The sequence below is a fragment of the Barbatula barbatula genome (genome assembly GCF_947034865.1).
Source record: "Barbatula barbatula genome assembly, chromosome: 19".
Lineage (NCBI taxonomy): Eukaryota > Metazoa > Chordata > Actinopteri > Cypriniformes > Nemacheilidae > Barbatula > Barbatula barbatula.
The window spans coordinates 18,485,297-18,509,608 of NC_136782.1; the positions used below are offsets into that span (position 1 = coordinate 18,485,297).

Sequence of the window (24,312 nt, forward strand, 5' to 3'; positions counted from 1 at the left end):
TGCAATTTTACAGACATGACAAATGTTTCCCTGAGACCTGACTGGCTGGGCATGTGCATTAGTTTGTTTATTCCATCTATCTACAGGGACTATTAATGATCGAGTCCCGTGCCCCAGTAAAAGGGGTCTGACGCCCCTGGACTAAATTATGTTAAACTTGCCCACAGATCTCATTGTAATAAGACCTTAAAAGAATATAAAATATTAAAATATTATAAAATGTGTAAAATCACTCTACCAAACGTTGCGGATTTTAATTAATCTATGTTGGGTTGTTTCAATCCATTGTTGGTGTCACTTCCTATTGATGGTGCCTCTGTTCGCCACCTGAGGGCGCCATAGTGCTCTGTGTTTCTGCTTGTGTTTTGTAGGACTCCATTTCGCATTATGCCTTGTGTGTCGTTATTGTGACTGGTTTCACCTGTGTCTCATTTCATGTTTGTCTCATATTGCCCCATCGACCTTTCAATAGAGTCCAACAAAACACAAGCAGAAACACAGAACACTATGGCGCCCTCAGGTGGCGAACCCGGGCGCCAGCAATTGTACGTGACACTTGGGTCATGTGGACATTTTATAGGCTAATTTAACTCAAATATTTTTCATGAATTGAAAACCATCCATTTTTTTAGAGTGAACAGGCAGTCAATCTAAACACATTTTAATGTGTTTAATTTTAACTTCCTATATAGCCCACATCCAAATCTCATATACTGTATATGGCACAGAAAAATAACTATTTCCCCTAACATTGAACATTAAAATAAGTCTTGAACGAAGTCTTCCCTTAGGTCATTTTTTCGAGAAGCAACATCACCTCAGGATGATTATTCTTGCCTCACTAAATTCTGCATCCTTTTTGGTGTTATGGAAATGGCAACCCTAGTCACAACAGGTGGTAGTGATTGGCAGAAAGATTAGGCACACATATAGACATCACACTTCATTGTATCCACCACTCCTTTTCGTTAAGGTTAAGAATCTTGTCATTATTCATTTATGTTGGTCTCACATGAAAACCGGTAAATTGGTCACATAGGCGATTCTCCATCTTACATGTTTTTTATACTATCACACATATTTATAAATTGTAGAATGAAAGAGAGTAGTTTAAAAGTCATAATACAAGAATATGTCAAATCAAATTAACAAGCATAAAAAGGCAAAAGAACTCAAGAAAGAATGTAAGTTAATATTTGTAAAATATAACAATGAGAATGAAGACAACAAGTATAGTTTATTTTCATATGACTGTTCCATATTTTGTAAATGTATTTTTTTCGTTATCTAAATATTTTCTAAAAAATAATACAGTAAAGATTTAAGGCAGGTTCAGTCGTAATCAATCCCAAATTCCTCAAACTCAGGAATAGAGCCAAGAGATTCCAATCCGGATGTATCTTCTGATTTCTTTTCCGATTCCGTTGCAATATTGAAATGCTCTGTGGGTGAATCTTTCTCTCTTTGGGACATGTATTCTGAACCTACCCCCGAAGTAGGAGTGCAGTCTTTAGCAACTGTAAAAGAAGAAGTTGAAATTCACGTATAAAGTGAAAACTTTACTTTGCATTGTCTGTCTTATACTGTTTATATTGCATTGTAAAGCAAATACAAAAGTTAAACTTACGATTGACCGGATCATCCATACTCGACGCTCTTTTCATAGGTACAGCGATTCGTCTTTCTACCTCCTCTAATGTCTTCTTGTTTATTTCATAACAACCTCTGTTCCCTGCCACCATCTCCCCAATCTTCTCCAGCAGTTTTGTGACTTGAGATCCATCGCCCGTGTTCTTGATGTTGAGAACTTGATACCTGTTCCCACATTTCTCAATGAGCAGCTGGAGAACATCGCCTTCACTTGCAATGAATAACTCGATTGGAGTGTCTCCGAGCTGATCTTTATCCGTGAAGAGGACCAGGGTGTGATTCCAGACTTGTTCACCTAGAGGCTCCAGGATCTTAGTTATTGCGGTCTTGTCTTCCTCGGCAAACGAACAGTCGACACACAAGGTTAAAATGAAAGGGTGCGTTTCAGAGGAGCTCTCTGTAACACTTCTCAATAGGTTAAGTTTAGCATCTTGAAGTGTCTTTTGAAGAGGGTCATTTTTGGCAAAACTTGGTGTACAAACCACAGTGAGATTCCTTCCTGCAAATTTCAGGCGTTCTTTCAGGTTCTGTCCTGACCAAGTATCGACAAATGTCTCTCTACCCAAAATGGTGTTCCCTGCGGAAATCTTGCCAGAACAATGCAGCCCAAACAACACCAAACCCATTTCAAACTGTTCTGTATATGCTTTAAAAGAAAAAATTCCAGTTGCTTAATATTTGAGATTCGAATAGGAGTACATTGAGCGTTAACCTCTATTTTATTATTAAATAGTGTTTGTAAACTGCTTACTCACCAGACTTTAATCGTCGTGCTACATCTCTTTTTTGCTCTTGGTCCTTCATCTCTTTTACTCTTTCTTCTGCCTTCCGTCTTCTTTCTTTCACCTTTTGTACATTTTCATCGCTTATCACATACACTCCACTCTTATTTCCTGAAACCATCTCTTCTATTTTCTCAAAAAGCTCAGTCACTTGATTGGCATCATCTTTGTCCACGTTGTTGAAGACATGATACCTATTCCCACATTTCTCAATCACCCACTGAAGAGCATCCCCTTCACTCTCAATAAACAGCTCGACACTTGTCTCCACCAGCCAGTCACCAAAAGTGAACAGAACGATCATGTGATCCCAGACATTGACACCGAGAGAAGAAGCATGTTCCTCCACGGCTCGTCTATACACTTCAGTGAAGGCCACATCCACACGTATGACCAGAAGAAAGACATGAGGTCCTGGAGGACAAAGAGAGGAACTCAACATGATCTCGTCTATTAAAAGTCTGGGGGTGTATTGCGAACAGAAATTTCGTCTTCTGCCTGGAGTATCGACCACTGTGATGCATCTCCCTGCTACATCTTCTTGTCTCATTACAGATGTAATGGATCTTTTTTTTATCAAATGCAGATTTGCCAAGGATGGTGTTTCCTGTCGAACTCTTCCCGGCGCCATTGTAACCCAGAAGCACAATCCTTATCTCTGAGAGAGGATGTTTAAGTCCTGTGACATACAGACATTGTTGTTTTATTATCATTTGTGCTTAATTTTAGTTTATTAGCATTAACAGGCATTTGTGCACATAATATACAAACAAGCAAATATACAATGCTCACCAGTTGTTTTTTTATGATTTATCTTTACTTTTCGTTCCTCTGCTTTCTTCTCCTGGTTTCTTCTCTTCTCTGCCAGACGCTGTAGGGTCTCTCCGTGTATTTCATAATGTCTTTCTTTGTTTCCTTCCACAATCTTTTGTATTTTCATTAGCAATTCTGTGATCTGAGGTCCATCACCTTTATTTCTAATGTTAAGAACATGATTCCGGCTCTCACATTTGTCAAGGAGCCACTGGAATGTTTCACGTTCCCTCTCTTTAAATTGTTCAACTCCAGGTTGATTTACACAAGTGAACACCACTATTGTGTGTTTCCACACATCCTCGCCGAAACATCTCATATTTTCACAAAGAACATCTCTTTCTTTCTGTCTAAATGGCGTGTCCACATTTAAAACTAAAAGCAGGGCATGTGGTCCTGGTGCACACAGAGTAAAACTCAAGACAACTTCTTGTTTGAGTAGTTCAGGGTTTTCTTCATAAGGTAAAATCCCCCACCAGCCAGGTGTATCAACCACCGTGAATTTACTGCCTGATATTTCAGCACATTTCTTTTCACATTGAACTGTCATCTTTAGGTCAAACTCCTTTTTTCCCAGGATAGTGTTTCCCGTTGAACTTTTCCCAGAATTCTTTGGACCCAAAAGTACAATCCTCCATTCTGTCGAACACAAACAATTTATAAACTTTACGAATAAATACAACGATAACATTTTCTCTCAATCTGTAGTTCATATGGATTGTATAGTGTTAAAAAACTTGATAGAAAAACGATCACCTTTACCGGATGCGCAACTTGAAGCTGACGTCTCCATTTTCAGTTCTTCCACAGGAAATTATAAGCATTAATTGAATAAAATATAAATTGAAGTAAAATATAACATTTAAAAAACGTGATCGTGTTTTTAAAGATACAAACGGCTTTAGAGATACCTAAAACGAAAGCAAAAGCATGAGAGGAAAGTCGAGGTGGAGTCTGTGCAAGAGAGGGGCGTAACTAGGAAAGGGGGCGTAACTTCAACTCACGCGGAACAACGCGAGATATAAAATACATTTTTCAACATTTAAATCAACATTTTTCATCTTTCAGCGTTCGACTTCACTCACAGGATTTCTCTTGAAAAATGTGTCGATCTTCTGCTGCCTCTTAATGATACTGCGTGACAAAAAGACTGATGTGATAAGCTTGTGTAGCTTGTGTAGCGAAGTAGGCGGGACTTTGAAAGTCTTCATCGAATCAACAAACAATGCTCAAAATATCAAAATCAATTGCACTGGCAATAAACCCACAAATACAATGCTTAACAATGACAGCTGTCCCTCCTCCTCGTCGATTCCCTGCCTTCTTCATCATAGTTACTTTATACATTGCATGCCACACATAACCGAATTTAGCTAGCTGCTGCACAATATCCCAATTATCATTAGTCTAAAAAACGAAATATAATACCGCAGACACTCGACATGTCAACAAAAGATCTTCCCAAACACATATGAAGATTATTTAAAAACCTCGAAAGCATAAACACTCATTCAAAGTACATGGAAAAGGAGATAAATAACCATAAGGACCCGCCTCCTCAGCACGAGCTGACAGATAACACACCAAGAGAGGCGGGACTTAAGGCAAGAACAGCCAATCATCAGCCGGTCCGGGAGGCAGCTGCAGCGAGCGCAGACACAGAGCGGCCAGAGAAACGGAGGAGAGACTTCTGTAGGCGTTTGTGCAAAACTGCGGATGGTGAACCATCTCACTGGGAAAAGTGATCCCACACGGATGCGACGCCCCCCACATACATCTGGAGAAGAAAAGCAATTAAAAACTGCTACCGGTACGGAGCGAGTGCTAGGCCTGACCGCTAGAGGGCGGAGGGACATTAATTTTCATGTGAACTGTTCCTTTAATATCAGAGACTATGAGGAGAGAACCCAGTTGCAGACACAGACTTTTATTAATAATAAAACACCCACGATGAAAAAAATAAAATAAAACTTAGGCAGGACAAACAAAGACTTCCCACGAGGGGGCAAATAACAAAGGAGACAGGATTACCCGCAGGACAAAACAAATCAGCACAATATGTCAGACACAAGGGCATTATATTGTAGACAAACAAAGGATAATGAACAATAGGCAGGTGTGGGAATTGAAACACTGATGGGAAGACAACGAGGAAACGAGAGGGGCCGGACCCAATTATGTCATGTTATATGTTTCACACCACACAAAACACGTGGCTCAGTCATGATCCTGCCACTAAAATTCAGAAGAGAATTAGTGATCTTATCAAGAGTAAGACTTGGACTTACTGGTTTAAAATCAACCCTGTTTTATAGGAAAAATCATATCAGATAATTGTGATGACTGTAACGTTTTAGAAAATGTTGAGCATATCATTATGAGGTGTAAAAAATCTTATCTTGCAAAATAATATAAATGAGTTAGAAGAAGAATTAGTTTGAAGGGGATTTTGGGGGCAGATGAGACAATGGGGGTATGTACTGAAGATCTCTTTAAATTTCTTAAAGATACAGGGTTAGAGCACACAAGACAAAGGAAGAGCTCTGAATCAGATAGAAATAGTAATAATTGCCAAAGGCCAAACGCTATGGCTATGGCTAGCCAGGTACATCTATTTGTAGTTCACTTTCACTTCAAACCTATAAAGCCATGTTTATTGACCATTTATTATGTTGATTCATTATACTTCATTAATGACTCATATAATACTTCATCATACACTGCCTTGCTTTTGTTTCAAAACACAGACGAAACCCAGGGTGACCAGACAGGGGACACAACAGTATGTAAAAGGTGAGTTTCTAGTTTCTAATCTTGCATTTATCGGTAATGGTATGCTGAAGTGTAGGTGGTCACGTTCCAGCGATAAAACACATTATAATATGATTGAAAATATTTGAATACATAATATGATTATTTAAAAGAAATGTTAATTTACAAATACTAATAATTTTACCAAACATTTTTACATCTAGTACTTTTTACACAGTAACATTTGTGTATTCCCTACCTTTTAACATGTACTAAGACCAGCTTTACACACCCTCAGGAATTTAATAAATTAATTTATCATTTACACGTACCAGCAAAAAAGGTTGCATATTTTGGTAAAGAATTTTGTTTTTTGTATTATAGAAATATGCTTTTTCGTGAGAACCGTCCATCAATCACACAATGACATGCTCTTTATTTCATTTGCATGAACATGGTATGCTTTGTTTCTTTTGGACATCCCTAATTATGTTTTCTATAATTCATGCTCCGAAGCAAAGTCTTAATCTGGATGAGACATTTCCCTTTTCTGTGAACAAACTAAGTCACTGTTGATCAGTTTCCACATGTTGATCAGATCTGGAGGTAGCAGTTTGTGCACCACTATCATGTCCATAAAGTAGCATGCCTACCTATTGAATTAACTGGTTTTATTTTTTGCAATGCCAAAGGTTTCGAATGCATTGTGTTTAATTGGAGTACCTGGTTTCAAAACTGTGGCACCTTTCAGATTAACAGGAGATACATTAACAGACCCGTCACACCTAGAAACGAGCAGATGTGATTTCCAGTGAAGATTCCAGCTCAATGTGATGTCATATTACTGTACTGCAAGGAAATGCAAAATACAAACATGAATAAAAAAGTCCAATGATCAATTTACATGTTTAAGATCAACATCTCAATCCTTTTATCTTTTCCTCCATTAGTCTGGCCTGAAACACTAAAGACTCATAAGATTCGTAATCACATTAATAAAAACATTGTTATACACAACATACAGCTATAGCTTAAAGTATACAGTATAAATACATGAGACTTGATGTAAGAATGTTAAGGTAGCAGAAAGTAATGTAACAGAAAGGAAAAATACAGGCATTGTTGTTTTGCTTGTCAACCTGCTCCTGCTCACTGATAAAAATAATTTATAAAAATAAAACCGTGACCCACCTCAACCCTAAACATAACTAATCCCTAAAATCTGAGGGAAATAATAATAATAATTGAAAAACAATGGTAAGAAAAACAATGTTGCCATGAGGACATCAACTTCTCAAAATCAGTATAACCTGTCTATGGTTTGAAACAACACAAAACATTTTCAAAAAAGGACATTTCCGCAGTTCTGATAAAAATGTTGTGGTTGTACGGGAGTTCAAGCTGGTTTAACTGGTTACTGCATATCTTTCCAAAGTTGTGGCTTTCAGCAAATGTGCTTAAGGCAAAAGTAACAAAAAAGCATAATAAAAATAATAATGAATAGCAAAGCATACCGTTCACAAATCCAAAAGGAATATAATGCAATCCATTAAAGGCCACCACAGGGGTAAAACACTGTCAATCCTTCAACCTTTTTTACATTTATGTATGTTAACCAGTAATCTTTACATTGTACAGTATCTTGACAAACATCAACCCTTATACACCACATAAACAGTACGGCATTACAGTACAGGGATTGCATATTGTTGGTTTTTATTGTTATAATTTCATAGACATAAACTTCTCTTTGGACAAACAACCTGGAACAGGAACAAAAGATATATCAGTTCTTGCAGTCATTATTGACCACCTTAGTAGGAAAAATTGCTTTATATATTTCTTTTTTTTACAGTAGTCACATTCAAATCCAGACTCAAAACACATCAGTTTAACTTTGCATTTAATGAATGTGCACTGTGCTGACCGTCCGACTGTTTGTACTGTATTTTATTTATTTTCTATTCTAAACTGTATTTTATTTTATTTTTTTGGGTGAACTTTAACCCTTTAATAAATATATTAAACTCTGCAAGAAAATGTCAGAACTTTCCTATTTAAAAAATCTCTGATGACTTGTTGCTTCTAAAATGTTCAATCGGCTCAGCTAAAGTTCTGTCAATTTTAAGCAACAGACTCTTGGCACAGGTGATAATTGACAATTGTGCCAGCTGTGAAATTTAGATGGAACAAGCCACTACTGATTTGAAACATTATTAGCACTGGTAAACGGTATTCTTAAGTTGCATAAATCGCATCTAGCCTAGAGTCTCATAACATCTGCTATAGTAAGCCATTCAACTGTAAGTGCACAGAAGGATGTGTGTAATGACAGTAAACTGCTGAAAGCTCACCTTTCTGGAAATACAGCTCCACTTTTCAGTTATCTGAAAAGTCAGAGGTTTATAATACTGAATGTCCTCATTGTTGAAATAACAATAGCATTAGTCACAAAATAAGATTAGATCATCGTCAAGACTACCAAACTAAGATAAAACTGAATCTATTATATATTGAAAATACTAAGCTATAGTGCTGAGAATGAGAAAATAGATTTCAAACATATCTGTGCACTGCAATGAGAATTTACAAAAGACTCACATTGAAGTAGCCTAGATAATATCTTAAGTGGATTTTCAGCTTTTAAAAACACATTTTTGTAGTACTGGAGCACAGCTGATATCACTCAGTGCTCATGGATTTTTGTACCAGGGAAACGAGGAATGACCAAACTAAGAGATAATGTGTTACTTAAAATCACATTATTTTTTGAAAGCAAACGAGAGAATGTGTCATACCACCTTGTGGCCATGACTTGGATAAAGAGCAGTAGTCACAAGATATTTGTAAACATTGAGAAATTGCACAAACAAAAGCTAAATGGATTGTTGGAGGATTTAAAAAGCATATTTACCAGTAATTCGTAGCCCTGTTTATACTCAAACGGCAACGAAGACTTTACATAAAAAATGATTATTCATGACTAATCACAGTCTTAGATACAAAAATTTTTCATATTTTCTTTGAACAAACTAAGTCACTGTTGATCAGTTTCCACATGTTGATCAGATCTGGTGGGAGCAGTTTATGTACCACTATCATGTCCCTAAAGAAACATGGCTCCCTATTCATCTTACTGGCTTCATTGATTACAATCCCAAAAGTTTTGAATGCCTTGTGTAGAATTGGTTTTACCCGAAGCACTTCCAGACACATCCCAAGAAACACATCATCAATGGGATAAAGTTCCAGAGTTTCACACGCTCTGTAGAGTTTACGTGCAAGAGGACCATCCATCAAGAAACCACCTCCACCAGCATACGGTGGGTAGTAATTCTTTTTATTCAAGACTTCAGGGATGTAGTATTTGCTCATCTTGTTGCGAATTGGATTTGCTTTAAAAAGAACATTCCCCACAAACAGGTCTTTCAAGTCTTTGCTTGCCTCCAGATACTCCAAGATGTTGGGAATGTTAACAAATACATCATCATCACCTTTGAAGATATAGCGAGTGTTTCCGCAGTACATGGAGAACCATTTCAAGAAGTGAATCTCCTTCAGGGTGAGGTTGAAGAAGCTATCCATGAAGTCCCATTGAAGAATGTCCTCATAAATGTAATTCTCATATTCCAGAAGTTTTTGATGGTTGGCTCTCTCTCCTTCATTGGAAGATGTCCCAAGAAGGAAAAGGATCTTGACCTTTTTTCCATTGATAGTCTGCTCTTTGCCCCATGTTTGTCTTATCACCTCTCTGCGATCATGTTGTGTTATCACAGACTTAATGACCAACAACAAGTCCACATCTCCGGCACACTTCTCTGGGTGATTCATGAGGATAGGAAAGTATCGACAATGCCGGTAGAGCAGATATTGCTGAAAATTGGAGTCAAGACTTTTGAACCATTCTGTGGATAAGAAACTGAGGTTTGCACTGCAGTTGGAGCTGATGATATCCCATGTTGTGGATTCTTTGGGATGTTCTGTGAGCGATTCCGTTCTTTGCACGATCTCGTTAGTGAAGTTTACAGAAACTGGCAGGGCACTCTTATTTTGCAGATAGATATCTTTCTCCATTAGCGAATGTTTTTCAATTCTCTTTGTCTGTGAGGCCTTTTGTAAGCTGATGTGTTCAATGTGGATGATAGTAACCAACACCACTGACAAGGAGAAAATGAGACCAATGCAGCGGTAAACCTGCCGTCTTCTGCTGGGCAACATTCTGGATAAAGAAAAGGAAATACATTTAAATTCCTTTATTATTTAATAAAAAATACAAATATTAATAAAGAATATGGACACGAATATATCACCTGTATTAAAACCAGTAATCCTTGTATCTAGTATTTTTTATTTAAAGGATTTCCGGGAATGTAATCCTTTTATGACGATTTTCCTTTAAATTGAAAGACCTGTCACATAAATACACAGCTGATCTCCATTGAATACTCTTTACAGTCTGTAAAACAAATTCCGTATGAGGACATCAACTTCTCAAAATCAGTATAACCTGTCTATGGTTTGAAACAACACAAAACATTTTCAAAAAAGGACATTTCCGCAGTTCTGATAAAAATGTTGTGGTTGTACGGGAGTTCAAGCTGGTTTAACTGGTTACTGCATATCTTTCCAAAGTTGTGGCTTTCAGCAAATGTGCTTCAAAGGCAAAAGTAACAAAAAAGCATAATAAAAATAATAATGAATAGCAAAGCATAAAGTTCACAAATCCAAAAGGAATATAATGCAATCCATTAAAGGCCACCACAGGGGTAAAACACTGTCAATCCTTCAACCTTTTTTACATTTATGTATGTTAACCAGTAATCTTTACATTGTACAGTATCTTGACAAACATCAACCCTTATACACCACATAACACCACAAACAGTACGGCATTACAGTACAGGGCTTGCATATTGTTGGTTTTTATTGTTATAATTTCATAGACATAAACTTCTCTTTGGACAAACAACCTGGAACAGGAACAAAAGATATATCAGTTCTTGCAGTCATTATTGACCACCTTAGTAGGAAGAATTGCTTTATATATTTCTTTTTTTTACAGTAGTCACATTCAAATCCAGACTCAAAACACATCAGTTTAACTTTGCATTTAATGAATGTGCACTGTGCTGACCGTCCGACTGTTTGTACTGTATTTTATTTATTTTCTATTCTAAACTGTATTTTATTTTATTTTTTTGGGTGAACTTTAACCCTTTAATAAATATATTAAACTTTGCAAGAAAATGTCAGAAAAAATCTCTGATGACTTGTTGCTTCTAAAATGTTCAATCGGCTCAGCTAAAGTTCTGTCAATTTTAAGCAACAGACTCTTGGCACAGGTGATAATTGACAATTGTGCCAGCTGTGAAATTTAGATGGAACAAGCCACTACTGATTTGAAACATTATTAGCACTGGTAAACGGTATTCTTAAGTTGCATAAATCGCATCTAGCCTAGAGTCTCATAACATCTGCTATAGTAAGCCATTCAACTGTAAGTGCACAGAAGGATGTGTGTAATGACAGTAAACTGCTGAAAGCTCACCTTTCTGGAAATACAGCTCCACTTTTCAGTTATCTGAAAAGTCAGAGGTTTATAATACTGAATGTCCTCATTGTTGAAATAACAATAGCATTAGTCACAAAATAAGATTAGATCATCGTCAAGACTACAAAACTAAGATAAAACTGAATCTATTATATATTGAAAATACTAAGCTATAGTGCTGAGAATGAGAAAATAGATTTCAAACATATCTGTGCACTGCAATGAGAATTTACAAAAGACTCACATTGAAGTAGCCTAGATAATATCTTAAGTGGATTTTCAGCTTTTAAAAACACATTTTTGTAGTACCGGAGCACAGCTGATATCACTCAGTGCTCATGGATTTTTGTACCAGGGAAACGAGGAATGACCAAACTAAGAGATAATGTGTTACTTAAAATCACATTATTTTTTGAAAGCAAACGAGAGAATGTGTCATACCACCTTGTGGCCATGACTTGGATAAAGAGCAGTAGTCACAAGATATTTGTAAACATTGAGAAATTGCACAAACAAAAGCTAAATGGATTGTTGGAGGATTTAAAAAGCATATTTACCAGTAATTCGTAGCCCTGTTTATACTCAAACGGCAACGAAGACTTTACATAAAAAATGATTATTCATGACTAATCACAGTCTTAGATACAAAATTTTTTCATATTTTCTTTGAACAAACTAAGTCACTGTTGATCAGTTTCCACATGTTGATCAGATCTGGTGGGAGCAGTTTATGTACCACTATCATGTCCCTAAAGAAACATGGCTCCCTATTCATCTTACTGGCTTCATTGATTACAATCCCAAAAGTTTTGAATGCCTTGTGTAGAATTGGTTTTACCCGAAGCACTTCCAGACACATCCCAAGAAACACATCATCAATGGGATAAAGTTCCAGAGTTTCACACGCTCTGTAGAGTTTACGTGCAAGAGGACCATCCATCAAGAAACCACCTCCACCAGCATACGGTGGGTAGTAATTCTTTTTATTCAAGACTTCAGGGATGTAGTATTTGCTCATCTTGTTGCGAATTGGATTTGCTTTAAAAAGAACATTCCCCACAAACAGGTCTTTCAAGTCTTTGCTTGCCTCCAGATACTCCAAGATGTTGGGAATGTTAACAAATACATCATCATCACCTTTGAAGATATAGCGAGTGTTTCCGCAGTACATGGAGAACCATTTCAAGAAGTGAATCTCCTTCAGGGTGAGGTTGAAGAAGCTATCCATGAAGTCCCATTGAAGAATGTCCTCATAAATGTAATTCTCATATTCCAGAAGTTTTTGATGGTTGGCTCTCTCTCCTTCATTGGAAGATGTCCCAAGAAGGAAAAGGATCTTGACCTTTTTTCCATTGATAGTCTGCTCTTTGCCCCATGTTTGTCTTATCACCTCTCTGCGATCATGTTGTGTTATCACAGACTTAATGACCAACAACAAGTCCACATCTCCGGCACACTTCTCTGGGTGATTCATGAGGATAGGAAAGTATCGACAATGCCGGTAGAGCAGATATTGCTGAAAATTGGAGTCAAGACTTTTGAACCATTCTGTGGATAAGAAACTGAGGTTTGCACTGCAGTTGGAGCTGATGATATCCCATGTTGTGGGTTCTTTGGGATGTTCTGTGAGCGATTCCGTTCTTTGCACGATCTCCTTAGTGAAGTTTACAGAAACTGGCAGGGCACTCTTATTTTGCAGATAGATATCTTTCTCCATTAGCGAATGTTTTTCAATTCTCTTTGTCTGTGAGGCCTTTTGTAAGCTGATGTGTTCAATGTGGATGATAGTAACCAACACCACTGACAAGGAGAAAATGAGACCAATGCAGCGGTAAACCTGCCGTCTTCTGCTGGGCAACATTCTGGATAAAGAAAAGGAAATACATTTAAATTCCTTTATTATTTAATAAAAAATACAAATATTAATAAAGAATATGGACACGAATATATCACCTGTATTAAAACCAGTAATCCTTGTATCTAGTATTTTTTATTTAAAGGATTTCCTGGAGTGTTATTTTTTTGACGATTTTCCTTTAAATTAAAAGACCTGTCACATAAATACACAGCTGATCTCCAGTGAATACTCTTTACAGTCTGTAAAGAAAACAAAGATCAAAGTTTGTTTAGTCAAATATAATCCTGTCGTACTGGCTATGACACATTTGTAAATTTGGTTATAATTTTTTTGATTAGTTTCCTTCTCTTTGCTGTTAGGACAGTGTGCTTTCAAAGGCAAAAGGCGCAACAAAAATGTTAAAACAGATTATAATACACAAAAGCAGATTTCAATCAGAGATGTATAGCAGTGAAGTGTTTCCTGTATTTACTTTGGAAAAAAATGCACTAGCTTATAAGGCATAAATCATTAGTTTTACGCTAATACATTTCATATATAGATGATTTTACATGTTTGTAACCTTTTATACAATACTTATTTACATTTTAAAGTAAGTTCTTTACATTCCCACTTTTAAAATGTAAAATTGATTTGAATATACTTCAGTATTAAAACGTAAAAATATAAAATGTATGATATATGCTTTCTAATGTAGTGAAATACAACTTTTCCAAAACAAAAACGTCAAAAGAAACATGATATTATATTGTTTAACATGGTTTAACAAAATCTAAAATCAACTCTTAAAACAGCTGTGTATGTTAGTATATCCTCATGGGAATAGGCTTCTTAAACAACTATTAACACAAATGAAATCTAGCAATATAAATTATATAAAAAAACAATTATAAATCACACATGGATATACTTACAGTCTGTGAGTTTCGGACATCTACAGTAGGACACGTATTTATAACAGCCCAGAAGGGTGAGATGATAACATATCTTACTGGAAATACAGCCTTACAGAAAGATGTATGACACCCACATTCTAAAAAACCTAAAATAGCTAGCAAGTCTTAAACAGAGAACAAATGCGAAATCACCAGTAACCGTCAAAATCGTGCTACATATTTTTTCATTCACAACAATCTAAGATAAAAACAGTGACATAATAAAACAACACATATGATATCAAGTATGAATTAATTCCCACTCATCCAAAAAGATTTAAACCTCATCGGTGAAATAATTATAAAAAATCAGACATGGGAGATTTTGCTTTGCTGATGTTAGGGAGCATCTTAAACTGCATGGAATTTCATCTGGATTACGAATGTTAAATCTGGTGGATTCAAGAGGGAATGAAAAGCAAATCTAAGAAAGCAATTCTTTTAAAAGGTATCCAAAATAGCGATACTTGAGGTGGGCTTTGGATGCTGGTTCAAGATTCTTGAAATCTTTTGAACAGGTAAACTGCTTTCATGACATTAGACCAATATTATTAATCAGACATAAAAATGGTCCAACTTGATCTCACGGGAATTTGTAAATATTTTAAGAGGTGGCTTGTATGAATTAATAAGATGTGAATTGTACAAAACTTTACGATTATTAGCAAAAAGCATTACTGAAGCCCCTCCCATAACCACACCCCTAAATCTAACTAAAATATACAAATTATTAATTTGAATTAGCCATGTTTTAAATGTCAGGTCCCGGGTTTGATCCTCCTTCACATTGTCTCACTTTTCCCTTGTTGCTCTTTTTTCCATGTCTGACGCGTATTGGCAATCAGCCGCGCGCACACCTGTTTCTTATCTCACTCATTATTTTCTCTCTTTATTTTCCTATTTTTTCTCTCCTTCGTTGCTGTTGCGTTTTATGACGGACTTCACTCTAGCACTCTGATGTTATTTTGCCCTAACACTGGTGTCGGCTAGTATTAGTGCTTGCTTTTGTTTGGAGATCGCCCTGGGCTGATCTGCCGCTCGGGTTTGGACTTTACAGCCGCCTTCACCGGTTGGGATCACGAGTTCGCCTTTTCCCTCTGGAGACTGTTTGCGCCTGGATCAACTCTAGCCTGTTGTGTGTTTCTTCTCTGGATTACCCCCTCGGACCCTAAGCACCTCGATCGATCTTTCGCCTGTCTGACCTCGCCAGTGCCTCGCCCTTGGAGTCGTTTGTCGGACCCTACGCACCTCGACCGATCTTCCGCCTGTCTGACCTCGCCGTTTGTTTTGTTCTTGCCTCATTTGCTGTCTTATTTAACAAGTCTGATTATTTCGAATCTGAGTCCTATCCTTCTGTACCTGACTGTAAAGTTATGAATGCGAGATTCTGTTGGATTGTCACAATTCTCAAAGGCATTTATTTAAAAACAAAAACGTGAATATTATGACAAATACATTTTCTTTGAGGTGACAAATAAGTTAATTATAACAATATTTTAAGAAGGACAGTTTTCATCTACAACCTTTCAGTTTTTTAAGTTATTTTTTTGCAATAATACCAAGTATTGTATTCTTGTGTGTGTTTTATGTATGTTTTCCCATTTTTATAATTTCCCTTTAAAGCTGCTCTTAAACAATGTTGTAAAAAATGATAGCTGAGATTTTGAGGTCTTGAATCAAACCCATTCTATAATGACGAAATGTCATGGAAGAAAAAAATACTTATTTTACTTAAAGCCTGTTTATATACTTGTTCAAACATCATCAAGCGCCAAAAACTTATGTCTGTACATATGATACAGTTTTATGAACTCTAATAAGCAATTTATGCAAATACATGATTTAAAAATCTTACAAGATTTTGTATCATAAACACATTTACCACATGTACCGTATTTTCTGTTTTCAAAAGTAGTGCTGCTTCAGTAGCCGATCCTCAGCTTTCAAGTGCAAGACTAGTGTTGGGCGATATAGTTAGATCGTTCTATCGTATCTCCAATCATAGGATCGCCGTTACACGATAGTTTCGAGGGGCGGCAATGTACGCATCTATTTATCTATTTATGAATGTGATGAAATTGGGACACACAACTGATATGTCTCTCTGATAATGGCAGGGAAAGAGGATGCACACCTGACGAACCAGTGAAACATTAGACCTCAGTTCCTTTATTCATATTCTTGGCTGCTTCCCCATGCATAAGGTCCTATTGGGCAATTCAACTGTGCTGAAATAGTGGGATTTTAACACCTAGTCCTATTAGGCGAATCTGCAAATTGAAGGCTGAACTGTTACTCCAACAAATATAGTTAAAAACCTAGGCGTTATATTTGACAGCAACCTGTAATTTGGAAATCACATCTCAAATATAAAAAACAGCCTTATATAAATAAAACTGAATCGCATCGCATTTTTGACGGCGAAGCAATCAGTCTCGAGTAGCGAAGGTAGAGTCATCGATAAAGGAGAAGAGATCTGAGGACCCTAATGAGATGTAGCCAAAAGCCGCGCCCAGTTTGGCGGGCTCCATCGCCATAGCTCCGAGCCCTGCAGAGCTTTAAATCTGATAGAATCCCTTTTAAATACCTCACACTGCCATGTACCGACGAAAACCTTTTTAGAGTTTGGTTTTCGCTTTAACGTTAGGAATCGGTTTGTCTGCACAAACAACAAACATAAAGCAAAAAAGATGTTGTGTTTGCGTTTCTTACGAGCAGTGATGTTGCGAAAAGATATGGAGAAGGCAGGTAAGGCGTCAATTTGTAAGGGTTTCTTTCCCGAGCTGGTAGGGTGACTGGTGAGATTGGTTTATAGAAAGCCAGTCGGGTTGATTGCTGAGTTAAGTCATGGAAAGCCAGCCCGGTTGATTATCCGCACTTGCTCTAGCAAAACTTTGTTAATAATACATCATTAAAAATGTTGTTTTTATTTCCCTGAGGCCCATGGCAAAGTCTTTCACATTGCTGTTGGATGACTTTATTTCACTCCTGAGGTTTGACTTCATCGAAATACAACAAAAACTTCCGGAGCTCCTCGGTGAGAGATGGGAGACCTGTGCACGTGCAACTGACACTTGTTATTACTCACGTCACCGGCCTCGCGCCGTTCCCCCGTCGGCCCCTCGCAGGCCAGAGGGTACTCCTAAGACTACTCACTAAATATTCTTTAAAAATGTGATTTATATTTATCATCCTACACAATGTAAAGGCTGGGTGTTTTGACAATATTTTTTTATTTTTTTATTATAAATAAAAGCGCAACCCACCTCAACCCTAACCATATCTAATCCCTAAAATCAGAGGGAAATGATAATTGAAAAACAATGGTATAAAAATATTATGTTGCCCTGAGGACATCAACCAGGTTTTAAAAGGGAAAATAAAATCCTGGAAGTCTGAAAAATCTGCTGCGTTTTGGTGAAAGTGTCCGCTTTCGGTGCACCCTATCGGCCTCGGCCCCGCGGGTGCATCTCAGACTTCCGTGACAGAACGGCCCTAAGGTTGTCAGACTGGTGGTGGAAAGAAGACAGTAAAAAGTCTAAGTCCAAACTCTGGAGGTCGTGAAAAATCAGCTACTGCTGAATTTACCCGAAATGTTGTGTCAACTGCGGATGCGCAGCGGAGAGTATTCACATCAGTTTAACCTGTCCATGGTTTGAAACAACACAAAACATTTTCATAGTGTACATTTCCGCATTTAAATTTCTGATAAAAAATGTGGGGGTTGTTCAGGAGATCTAGCTGGTTTTACTGGGAACTGCACATCTTCCCGAAAGGCAAAGGCAAAAGTAACAAAAAATGCAAAACAAAAACAACAATGGACACCAAAGCACACCATTTACAAAACAGGGGATTGAAACTGGTTTTAAAACGGAAATAAAAATAATAAAACAGCAAGGAATATGATGCAATCCATTGAAGGCCACAGGAGTAAATCGATCGCTTAAATCACTTTTACACTTGTGTATGTGTAACATTGTAATATTTCCTGTTGGTCAAAGGTGTCATACAGATTTGGAACAACTCAATGGGTGAGTAAATGATGACAGAAGTTTTATTTTGGGGTGAACTAACCAGTGCCAAACCTAGACGTCTTGGGGCCCATAGCAAACCATTGTGGGGGCACTTGTCAGTTACATTTAGATAAAAATAGCTGTCAACTATAAGAAATATTAAATCAATTAACACACTTGAAAAAATAAAACATTAAACTGACAATTAGAACAAAATGACTATTATTTGTTATATTAGGCAAAATAACATGGATTGCAGTGGTGTGCATTATAGCTGAGACTCACATGAACACAGTTGGTTTTGTAAGTTATTCCGGTAAATGCTATATTGAGCTTTAAATATGGGAATAATACACAGCAATATTGTTATATTATTTTACTGTTTATTCTAATAAATATAAAACATATAAAATTTTCAGAAACAGGCTCTTGGCACAGGTGATAATTGACAATTGTGCCAGCTGAAAAGTTTAGATGGAACAAGCTACAACATTGTGAGTTGAGGTACTATGTGATTTGTAATTATAAGCACTGGTAAATGGTATTCTTAAAAATCACACTAGTCTCATAACATCTGATATGGGGTATGGACTGTTTAATAAGCGTGCATACGTTTGCATTCGCGTTGCGTGTATTAACATGGATAACTAATTTAATTCCATACCCGACCCTACCAGTTTGACAAAAATGCCGCGCCCCGAACCGCACCTGAATTACATGTACATTATGTAGACAAAACCATTGAATTTCTCACGCAACAAGTAACAAAATATTTAAATGTGTGTAGTAACTCTATATCTCAGAGTTTCGGGAGAGACAACCGAATGGGAATCCACTCAAATATTATATAATATAGGAGATATTATATATTTGATCAGTGATTTGTGAAATGTGTTTTGAATTATGCAAAAGGGAGCGTGAGGAGTTTATTTAAATTGTGATAATGTATCGAGTCCTCCTCACTATAGCTGGCTGCTGTCCATCATCAGTTGCACACGATCTACAATGCTCAACGCTGCAAAGTGAGCTGCGGTTAGAAACAAGCTCTTCAGGCAGAGTTTGAACAACATCCCATAAACTGAGGTGAGTCGAAACAGTCGTGGCTGGATCCGCGTTCCATCCGCAGGTATTATTTCCCGACCCTAAACCCAAAATGACACATGATGATTGTTACACACATCACACAAATGTTCACCCGACGGGTGATGGTTTTGACAACATTCCGCCGAACAATGCTTCGTGGGAGAAAAGAAACTTGCGAAAAAGCAATACATGGACTGGATATGAGTTTGTGACCGAATTAATGTTAATGCTGTGAATAGTTATTTTCATGTTTTGATCAAATCTTCAGTTTCTTAATGCTAAAATCTATTTGTAAAAGAATACGTAGGCTAAATAAGAATGTAAAAGTAAAATATACAACATTAATACTAGATGTAAGAATAATAAAAGAAAATAATTTGGGCAAAAATCTATATTTAGTTACCCCCTTCTGCCCACCTGTCAACTCTAAGTGCACAGAAGGATGTGTGTAATGACAGTAAACTGCTGAAAGCTAGCCTTTCTGGAAAGTCAGAGATTAATAATTCTGTATGTCCTCATTGTTGAAATAACTACTGCATTAATCACTTTTAGAAGAATGTCTTCAGATCCTAATCAAGACAAAACTAAGACAAAACAGCAGTCAGGACCCAGGCTTGAACTCGGATCTCTGGTGTGAGAGTGTGCCTCTTTACTTTACGGACCCACTAGGCAGATAACAAACCCAAAAGGTGAAGCAGACACACCAGATTTCAAAAGGCAATTTATTTCCGAAAGTTCATAGGGCAACTTTGTTGTATCCAATACAACGGAGGGAAAAATGCTTCAAAGTTCCAAAAAAATAATAATGATAAATAAAAGATACAATAAAACTCAAAAAGACTCAGTCAGAGACCATCAACAAGGAAAGTCCAACATGTTCAGCTCGTACATCCATCGACGTTGACTCACCAGAATAAACAACACGAGTAGTGCAAGGATGGGTCACACACACTCAAACACCAAGCACAAAACAAAGGAAACAGAGAGCTTAAATACAATCTGCAGAAACAGGACACAGGTGAAACTGATGCCATTAATGAAACAGGTGAAGGACAAATAAGCACTCAATGGGGCCACTAGTGGCCAAAAAGAGACCAATGGGTAAACCCTGACAACAGATGCACATCGAAGTCGGCTGGGTATTATCTTAAGTGGATTTTCAGCTAAGACACATTTTTGTAGTAGAGAACAGCGGATATCATCCAGTGCTCATTGATTTTCAAACCAGGGAAACGAAGAATGACCAAACTCATGCAAACCTAGTATCTTGCACAACAGTTTGTTGTTTTAAATGTGGAATCCTGCATATGCAGTTAAGCTAATTAAACCTGATTGCATTCCCATGATACAACCTGTACATATGCTACTTTGCAACTTTTGGATCCATGTATTCTCTATATGGAACCCATGTGAGCTCTTAAGCACAAGGCCTGTGAGACTACTAATACAATATATGATATTATAATTAGCGTGTGATGTAAACACAAGGCCTGTTGCTGACAATTGTTGCTGACTCTAAAGCTGCAAAACACAGTTACTGCAGTAGATGGCAGTAATGAACCACTTCAGTTTGTGATACAGTAATAAGAAGATGTTACAGAGCGTTGCTATTGCGGCAGAACGGAATGTAGCTTTTGGTCACGCTACATCGCTACTTTCTTAAAAATAAATTAAGTACTGGAAAAGCTACACTATTTTAAAAGTAGTTGAGCAACCGTCAAGCTACTGAAAAAGGTAGTTAAGTTAGAAGTGTCTCTAATTGTAGGAATCTACTTCCCAACACTTTAAGTCACTATTGATCAGCCTCCACATGTTGATCAGATCTGGTGGGAGCAGTTTATGTACCACTATCATGTCCCTAAAGAAACATGGCTCCCTGTTCATCTTACTGGCTTCATTCATTACAATTCCAAAAGTTTTGAATGCCTTGTGTAGAATTGGTTTTACCCGAAGCACTTCCAGACACATCCCAAGAAACACATCATCAATGGGATAAAGTTCCAGAGTTTCACACGCTCTGTAGAGTTTACGTGCAAGAGGACCATCCATCAAGAAACCACCTCCGCAAGCATACGGTGGGTAGTAGTTCTTTTCATACAAGACTTCAGGGATGTAGTACTTGCTCATCTTATAGCGAATAGGAAGTGCATCAAAAAGAACATCACCCACAAAAAGGTCTTTCAAGTCTTTGCTTGCCTCCAGATACTCCAAGATGTTGGGAATGTTGACAAATACATCATCATCACCTTTGAAGATGTAGCGGGTGTTTCCGCAGTACATGGAGAACCATTTCAAGAAGTGAATCTCCTTCAGGGTGAGGTTGAAGAAGCTATCCATGAAGTCCCATTGAAGAATGTCCTCATAAATGTAATTCTCATATTCCAGAAGTTTTTGATGGTTGCCTCTCTCTCCTTCATTGGAAGATGTCCCAAGAAGGAAAAGGATCTTGACCTTTTTTCCATTGATAGTCTGCTCTTTGCCCCATGTTTGTCTTATCATCTCTCTGCGATCATGTTGTGTTATCACAGACTTAATGACCAACAACAAGTCCACATCTCTGGCACACTTCTCTGGGTGATTCATGAGGATAGGAAAGTATCGACAATGCCGGTAGAGCAGATATTGCTGAAAATTGGAGTCAAGACTTTTGAACCATTCTGTGGATAAGAAACTGAGGTTTGCACTGCAGTTGGAGCTGATGATATCCCATGTTGTGGGTTCTTTGGGATGTTCTGTGAGCAATTCCGTTCTTTGCACGATCTCCTTAGTGAAGTTTACAGAAACGGGCAGGGCACTCTTATTTAGCAGTTCGATATCTTTCTCCATTAGCGAATGTCTTTCAACTATCCTTGTCTGTGAGGCCATTGGCAAGCTGATGTGTTCAATCTGGATGATAGTAACCAACACCACTGACAAGGAGAAAATGAGACCAATCCAGCAATAAACCTGACGCCATTTGTTGGGGTACATTCTGAATAAAGCAAATGCAAACATGTAAATTCCTGCCCACCCTTTATTATTTGATAAAAATGAAAAAATATTAATAAAAAAGATGAATGTGAATTCGTTACTTGGTAATGTTTGTGATACAAATTTCCATTTTTCAGAATTACTGTATTTTATAATTTGAGAAAAAGGGCACTTACAAAAAGTAGTATTTTGAATGTAAAGTTTTTGAGCATCTTAACAGGTAATTGTTAAATAAAGATATCACCTGTATTTAAAGCGGTAATTCTTTTATTTCGTTTTCAATTCGATTTCCTGGATTGTAATATGCCACTGAGAGAAACAGGTTAGATAGCCAATTCGATTCCTGAAGTAAGATCTATTGTCTTTAAATGCCTTTTTTAGAATTCCGTCCCACCTTAAAATCTGAAGTTCAATTAAGAGACCTGGAATGCCTCATAACCATACTGCTGTGAAGAGAACAATGAAGGTATTAGTAAAAAAACAGCTCATAGTGCACATCTTTTAGTCAAAGATCACCCTGTTTGACTGGTTACACGTATGTTTTGTATATGTTCTTTTTTTGCTGTTAGGACATTGTGCTTTCAAAGGCATTTGAATTACATCAGAGATGTATAGTAGTGAAGTGTCTTATGAGAATGTTTTACTTTTGAAAAAAATGCATTAGCTTATTAGGCATAAATCATTAGTTTTACTCTACTACATTTCACACACGTTTTCACATGTTTTTTCATTAAATATAATACTTAAGTGAGTTTTTAAAATCGAATACTTTCCAACTTTTAAAAGTACAACTATTTCTAAAAAGAAACTACTAGATTTGAATTAACTTCAGTATTAAAAGGTAAAAACAGCGAAATATTTTCATGAAATGTAGAGGAGTAAAATGCATGAAATATGCTTTATAATGTAGTGAACTACAACTTTTCCAAAATAAAAATACTCATAAAATACAAATATTTCAAAATGTACGTAAAACTTAATATACTTAAGGACAATATAACAATGATTTAAATAGATAAGTAGACATTTAATACATTTAATAAATAAAGTAATACAACAGAAGAGAAACAATGTGTTGCCCTTTCTATTAGTAAAACAATGTTTAACATGGTGTTACAACATCTAAGATCAACTAGATCTCTTAAAACAGCTGTGTATGTTGTTATATTCTCATGAGAATTAACTTCAAAACAATTATTAAAAATCTAACATTTGTACTTCCTTTTTATAGTACTTTTGATTCATTTTACACATTTTTTTTGAAGGGTCTTTTTGTCTGTTATTTTATTTTTTTTATGTTTGAAAACCTCAATAAAAAATATTATACATAAAAATCTAACATTTGTAAAAATAATGAATCACATTGATATACTTACAGTCTGCGAGTCTCAGATGCTGCATCTGCAGAAAGACACGTATGTATAATTGCCCAGAAGGGTGTGACCTTACTGGAAATGCAGCTTTACAGAAAAATTTAAGACACCCACATTGTATAAAAGGTTGAAATATCTGGAAGTACCATGACAATAGCCAACCGTAGAGATCCCATGCGAAACCACAAATAACACTCAAAATCGTGCTACATAATTTTTTCATTTTTTAACAATCTAAGATAAAAACGTCATAAAAAAGTTACATAATAAGTAAACCATTACACGATAAAGTATAAATTTAATTCCACTCACCAGAAAACTATTAAACCGTAGCGCTTTACTGATGTTAGGGAGCACCTTAAATATGGAGTTACACCTGGATTGTGAATCTTAAAACCAAACTCAGCAATTCTTTTGAACTGTAGGCCATATAGCGATACTTCAGGTGGGCCTTGGAAGCTCGGTTACAGGTACCTGTACAAACTGCTTTCCTTACATTAAACCAATACTATCAGTAATCATAATGACTTTCC

The 24,312-nt window shown here is 36.8% G+C and overlaps 4 protein-coding genes across 5 annotated transcripts; all 4 read right to left on the reverse strand.

The window, feature by feature from the left end:
• Positions 1-655: 655 nt before the first annotated feature.
• LOC306908205 (GTPase IMAP family member 8) lies at positions 656-4,232 on the reverse strand. 2 transcript variants are annotated; one of them, XM_079480876.1, is made up of 5 exons: positions 4,002-4,232; positions 3,225-3,884; positions 2,406-3,111; positions 1,628-2,296; positions 656-1,517 (listed from the first exon to the last, which is right to left on the reverse strand). In XM_079480876.1, the coding sequence occupies exons 3-5, from the start codon at positions 3,061-3,063 to the stop codon at positions 1,333-1,335; spliced, it is 1,512 nt and encodes a 503-aa protein (XP_079337002.1). In that variant the 5' UTR covers positions 3,064-3,111; positions 3,225-3,884; positions 4,002-4,232; the 3' UTR covers positions 656-1,332. The 2 variants fall into 2 exon arrangements, with proteins under 2 accessions (XP_079337002.1, XP_079337003.1); XM_079480877.1 differs by having other exon boundaries at positions 4,008-4,189.
• A 3,353-nt stretch (positions 4,233-7,585) lies between these two features.
• On the reverse strand, positions 7,586-10,472 carry LOC306908682 (UDP-GlcNAc:betaGal beta-1,3-N-acetylglucosaminyltransferase 7-like). Its single transcript, XM_079481787.1, has 2 exons — positions 10,307-10,472; positions 7,586-10,215 (listed from the first exon to the last, which is right to left on the reverse strand). The coding sequence occupies exon 2, from the start codon at positions 10,212-10,214 to the stop codon at positions 9,009-9,011; it is 1,206 nt and encodes a 401-aa protein (XP_079337913.1). The 5' UTR covers position 10,215; positions 10,307-10,472; the 3' UTR covers positions 7,586-9,008.
• Positions 10,473-10,907: 435 nt separating this feature from the next.
• On the reverse strand, positions 10,908-13,644 carry LOC306908285 (UDP-GlcNAc:betaGal beta-1,3-N-acetylglucosaminyltransferase 7-like). The gene is made up of 2 exons (XM_079481019.1): positions 13,501-13,644; positions 10,908-13,409 (listed from the first exon to the last, which is right to left on the reverse strand). Exon 2 carries the CDS (start codon positions 13,406-13,408, stop codon positions 12,203-12,205), a length of 1,206 nt encoding a protein of 401 aa, XP_079337145.1. The 5' UTR covers position 13,409; positions 13,501-13,644; the 3' UTR covers positions 10,908-12,202.
• Positions 13,645-21,191: 7,547 nt separating this feature from the next.
• Positions 21,192-22,262, reverse strand: LOC306908087 (UDP-GlcNAc:betaGal beta-1,3-N-acetylglucosaminyltransferase 7-like; the record flags this gene model as incomplete). The annotated part of the gene is made up of 1 exon (XM_079480676.1): positions 21,192-22,262. The coding sequence occupies one exon, from the start codon at positions 22,260-22,262 to the stop codon at positions 21,192-21,194; it is 1,071 nt and encodes a 356-aa protein (XP_079336802.1).
• Positions 22,263-24,312: the final 2,050 nt, after the last annotated feature.